Source organism: Trichosurus vulpecula, chromosome 2 (genome assembly GCF_011100635.1).
Source record: "Trichosurus vulpecula isolate mTriVul1 chromosome 2, mTriVul1.pri, whole genome shotgun sequence".
NCBI lineage: Eukaryota > Metazoa > Chordata > Mammalia > Diprotodontia > Phalangeridae > Trichosurus > Trichosurus vulpecula.
Window position 1 is genome coordinate 313,112,263 of NC_050574.1, and position 5,345 is coordinate 313,117,607.

General features: G+C 40.8%; 1 protein-coding gene across 1 annotated transcript; it reads right to left on the reverse strand.

Moving 5' to 3' along the window:
• Positions 1–2,361: 2,361 nt before the first annotated feature.
• On the reverse strand, positions 2,362–2,715 carry LOC118836020 (biogenesis of lysosome-related organelles complex 1 subunit 2-like; the record flags this gene model as incomplete). Its single annotated transcript, XM_036743358.1, has 1 exon — positions 2,362–2,715. A coding segment is annotated over exon 1 (288 nt), but the record flags the coding sequence as incomplete, so codon positions are not given.
• Positions 2,716–5,345: the final 2,630 nt, after the last annotated feature.

The window sequence follows — 5,345 nt, forward strand, 5'->3', positions numbered from 1 at the left end:
TTTGGTTGGATTTATTGAGTTCTAAGAGGTCCCCTACTAATATAGTTTTGCTCTCTATTTCTTCCTATAACTCACTTAACTTCTCCTTTAATATGAATATTATACCACTTGGTGCATATATATTTACTATTGATACTGCTTCATTGTCTATGATACCTTTGAGCAAAATGTAGTTTCCTTCCTTATCTCTTTTAATTAGGTCTATTTTCGCTTTTATTTTGTCTGAGATCAGGATTGCTACCCCTGCTTTTTTTGTTTTTACTTCAGCTGAAGCATAATAGATTCTGCTTCAGCCCTTTACCTTTACTCTGTATGTGAGTTTCTGCTTCAAGTGTGTTTCTTGTAAAAAAACATATTGTAGGCTTCTGGTTTTTTATCTACTTTGCTATCTGCTTCTGTTTTACGGGAGAGTTCATCCCATTCATATTCACAATTATGACTACTACCTATGTATTTCCCTCCATCCTATTTTTCTTCCTGTTTGTCCTCTCACTCCTTTTACTCTTTCCCTCCTCACCAGTGTTTTGCTTCTGTCTACCTCCCCTGATCTGCCCTCCTTTGTCAGTCCCCCAGCCTCCACCTCCCTTTACTTAATCTCTTTCCCTCCTACTTCCCTGTCAGATAAGATAGATTTCTATATTCAATTGATTCTGTGTATTATTCCCTCTTTGAGCCAACACTGATGAGAGTAAGGTTCAAGTGATGCCCATCATCCACTTTCCCATTTCTCCCTCCTTTGTAATAAGTTTTTCACACCTTTTTATGTGAAATAATTTACCCCATTCTACCTATCCCTTCCTTTTTCACCCAGTATACTCCTCTTTCTCATCCCTTAATAATTTTTATGTCGTTCCCTCAGATTTACCTTATACCCATACCCTTTGTCTCTGTTTAGTCCTTCTAACTGTATTATCAATGATCTAATTTTGAAGAATTAAAAGTGTCATCTTCCCATGTAGGGTTATAAACAGTTTAGCTCTATTGAATCCCTTATGTTTTCTTTTCCCTTTTTTGCCTGTTTATGCTTCTCTTGGGTTTTGATATTGGAGACCAAATTTTTGGTTTAGTTTTGGTCTTCTCCTTATGAAAACTTGAAATCCTTCTATTTCATTGAATGACAATTTTATTCCCTTGAAATAGTATGCTTAATTTTGCTGGGTAGGTGATTCTTGGTTGTAGTCCTAGCTCCTTTGCCTTCCAGAATATCGTGTTCCATGACTGCAGATCTTTTAATCTTGCAGCTGCTAAGTCCTATGCAACCTTGATTGTGTCTCCCTGACATTTGAATTGTTTCTTTCTGGCCACTTGCAGTATTTTTCCTTGACTTGATAGTTCTGAATTTTGGCTATAATGTTTCTTGGAGTTTTTATTTTGGGATCTCTTTCTTGAGGTGATCACTGGATTCTTTCAATGCTGATTTTGGCCTCTGGTTCCAAGACATCAGGGCAGTTTTCCTTGATAGTTTCTTGAAAGAGGCTGTCTAGGTCCTCCTTTTGATTATGGCTTTCAGCTAGTCCAATGATTCTGACATCTCTCTTGGATCTATTTTTCAGGTTAGTTGGTTTCCCTATAAGGCATTTTACATTTTCTTCTATTTTTTTATGCTTTTGAATTTGTTTAATTGATTTTTAATGCCTCATAGAGTAATTAACTTCTACTTGCCCAATTCCAACTTTTAAGGAGTTGTTTTCTTCAATTAGCTTTTGTATTTTCTTTTCTATTTGGCTAATTTTACTTTTTAAGGAGTTGTTTTCTTCAGTGAATTTTTATATCTCTTTTTTCCATTCAGCCAATTCTACTTTTTAAGCAGTTATTTTGTTTTTCCAAGCTGTTGACTTTTTTTTTATAATTCTCTTGCATCACTCATTTCTTTTTCCAATTTTGCTTAAAAATCATATGAGAGGTAGATTCTCTTATATGATTTTTTAAAAGCTCCTTTTTGAGCTCTTCTACACGTTCTTTTTTTTTTTCAGGGTCATATGTCGGCATTTATTATTGAAGTTCAGGAACAGGTTATGAAGGGGAGGAGGAGGCTAGGGGAGAGGGAAGAAGGGAGGAGACAGGTAGACGAGAGCCTCTCATCTGTGTCTGCTCTAGACCGGGTTGATCTTGATTTCTGAGCCTTTGTTCAGGGCATGCAAGGAAGCACATGATAAGATGAGGTTCCAGGGTGTACAGGTTTAGGAAAACATGGGGGAGGGGGCAGCCAGAGTTACACATCCAACCAGAGGTGGGGGCTGGGATTCTCTTTGGATCATCAGCATTGAAACATAGTGATAAGTGCCATCTCACTTATTTCAGCTCATAAAACATTCTTGTAATTAAAAGTCTTTGTGCTAAAGAATTCTTTCATAACCTCTCTAACTTCTTGTACTTTGCTTCTAAATTCTTTGAATATGCATTCAGCTTGTGAGCTGCTGGCTCAAGAGCTACTACCTGCTCTTCAATTAAAGTGATCTGATCCAGATAAGGCTGAAGTGCTGCATATTTCTGGTTTAGGTCCTTTAGGTTTCTACTTATGTTTACTGCAATATCTTTCATTTCTAGATACTTCAAGCTACTCAGTTTGTTTATATTTTCTGGAAGTTTATAGTCGTCACTGGTGGCTGTCAGCTTGCCGGTCAGGTATGTGGCCATTTTGGAGAACATGTCCTGGCACAGCCCTGTGATGTCCACCTCACTGGGCTCTGTGGCCCCCTTGGCTGTCTTCACCACAGCATCGTCTAGGCTGGGGAAGGGAGGAAGGAGAAAGGATGAAGAGGAGGATGGGGATAGGAGAGGAAGGGGGAAGGGAGGGAAAGGGAGAGGTGACAGGAGGGGAGGGGAGGGGAGAAAAGGGGAAGTCTTCTACACATTATTTCTAGGCTTGAGACCACTTTGTGTTTTTGTTTGGGGCTTTGCCCATAGGTGTTTTTACATTGTTGTCTTCTTCTGTGTTTGTATCTTGATCTTCTCTGCCACCATAATAATTTTTTATGGTCAGGTTCTTTTTTTGCTTTCTTTTTCCTTTTTTTTTTTTTTTTAAATTTGAGCTCTGTTTCCTGGGTGGAAGAAGCTTGTCTCAGGCTTCTTGTGCCAGGGGTTCCAGGTCCTGGATGTTTACCAGGTGCTGCACCGATGTTGCCCTGAGGCCCATGGGGAACACTTTTGTCTGGTGCTGTGCTGAGGTGGGGGGGGGGGCGGGGAGAGTTGGCTGATGGTGCTGGAGGCTATAGGGGTCTGGTATCTTACTTGGTGGTTAGCTGGGGTCCTAGTGCTGGTGTCTGGTGTGTGCTGAGGTCAGTGGGGTTTTTCTGCATTTCCCCAGGAATACACTGAAGCATGGGGCAGTCTGGCTGCTGGCAATTCCCTGTTTGCTGAGGACTATGCTGAAGCATGTGGAGGGAACTGGTGCTGGCAGCTGCCTGTTTGTTTAGGTACCCATAGGGTTGGTGCCTGCCCTTTTGCCCAGGGCTACATTGAAGCACCGGTAGGCTGGTCACTGGAGGTTGCCTGTTTGCCTGGGTCTATGCTGAAGCACTTGGTGGTGCTTAAGGCTGGAGCCTGCCCATTCTCCTGGCTATGCTGAGGCACATGGGGATCCAGGTCTTGGTGTTTGCATGCTTCACCACACTGGGGCTCAGTATCTACCACTGGTTTGCTGAGGTGGGGCTTGCTGCTGGGTTACTGAGACACTTCCTGTCCTGGACTGTACTCCTTTTTTACCTGAGGCAGACAGACCTTTCCTGATGATCTTCCAAGTTTCTTGGGCTCAGAGATTGTTTCACCCCATCTTTTGCTGGTTCTGGATGCTATTTTTTGGTTGTTTGGAGGTGAATATGTGAAAATTATGGTGATTTACTGCTTACTTCACCATCTTGGCTCCCAGAAGATTCTATTTCCCTTTAGTAATTTCTTTAATTTCTTATAAATTCATCTTTGTTTTTGTTTTTCATGCTTGTAATTTGATTTTTCTTTATCCTGTTATAAATTAAATTAGCTAATGTTATTATTTATTTTACTTTTTTTTTTAAAAAAACCAGTTCTTATTTTTAAAATAATTCAGTGTCTTTTTTGTTTTAATTTTGCTAATCTCTTCTTTGGTTTTCAGAATTTCTAATTTAGTTTTCAATTAAAAATTTGGTTTTTTTCTGATTTAAAAACGTTTTAGAGTTTTTTTTTTTGTCTTTTTTTTTTTTTAGTGGGTGGAGTTCTGGTTTGACTGTCCTGGTCATTATAATCATTCCTTTTGCTAGTATTTTTTTTTTGTTTTCTCATTCTTCCAGAATATGTCCTGACTTTGGATTTTATGTTAGTGCCAGACTCTATACACTTCTAGAGGGAATAGTTGGATCACAGTTGGTCTTGTTTTGTTCTTGCCCGTGGCTGAACTACAGTAAACTGCTACTACACTCAGCCTCCATTAGCTAACTAGAACACTCTGAAAGTTCCAGGTGACAGAACTGCAGGCTCCACTTTGGTCTGTTCTTCCTGCCTTGGTTAACTGCTGGCTTCAGACTAGACTGGAAGTTAGATCTGAGACCCAGTCTACTGCCAGAGTCAGAACCACACACCTGCTGCTTCATTCTGTACTTGTTTCTCACTCAATATATAGATTTGGCACCACAACGGTTTTTCGCTCTGGACTACCACTCTTAGACATAGATCCCTCCTCACTCTGTGACCTAGCAGGTGCCAATTGGCACCTGTTCCTGCTCTTTGCCTAAGATCAGGTCCTTCTCTGCTGGATCTGGGATGTTATCTTGGTTTGATATATAACCACTGGAAGGCTAGTCCTCATGACCTTCTGCTGACTAGAACCTGTCCACAGTGTCTACAGACTTCTTCGCTTCTCTATGCTGACCTGGGCTGGAAAAATAACTCTGTGTGCGTGTGTGTGTGTGTGTGTGTGTGTGTGCGCGTGTGTGTGTGTGTGTGTGTGTGTGTGTGTGTGCCCTCGTGCGTGCACGTGCATGTGTGTGTTTCTTGGATTTCCCAAATAGAACTGTGTGGTATGTTTTCTATATCTTTGTGGAGTAGTTAGGAATTTGGGAGGAGGGGCAGAAATCTGGCTGTATTACTTCCTTCTCTTCTACCATCTTGGCTAGTCTTCTCTAGCAGTGAATTTGCAGCTGAATTTTATTTTGATGAATTGCTTATTTCCCTCCATGTACTTTGTGGTCCAGTCAAATTGGCCTTTTTGCTGCACTTCACACATGGCACTCCATTTCCTGTCTCTCTGTGTGGCTTTTTTCTCTTGTTCTTTTCCTCCTCTTGTAATCCTTGCTTTCCTTCAAGACTATGCCAACTTTTTTATGAGGCCTTTTCTGGTGTTTCCCACCCCCTTGGTTCCAGTGATTCCCTCT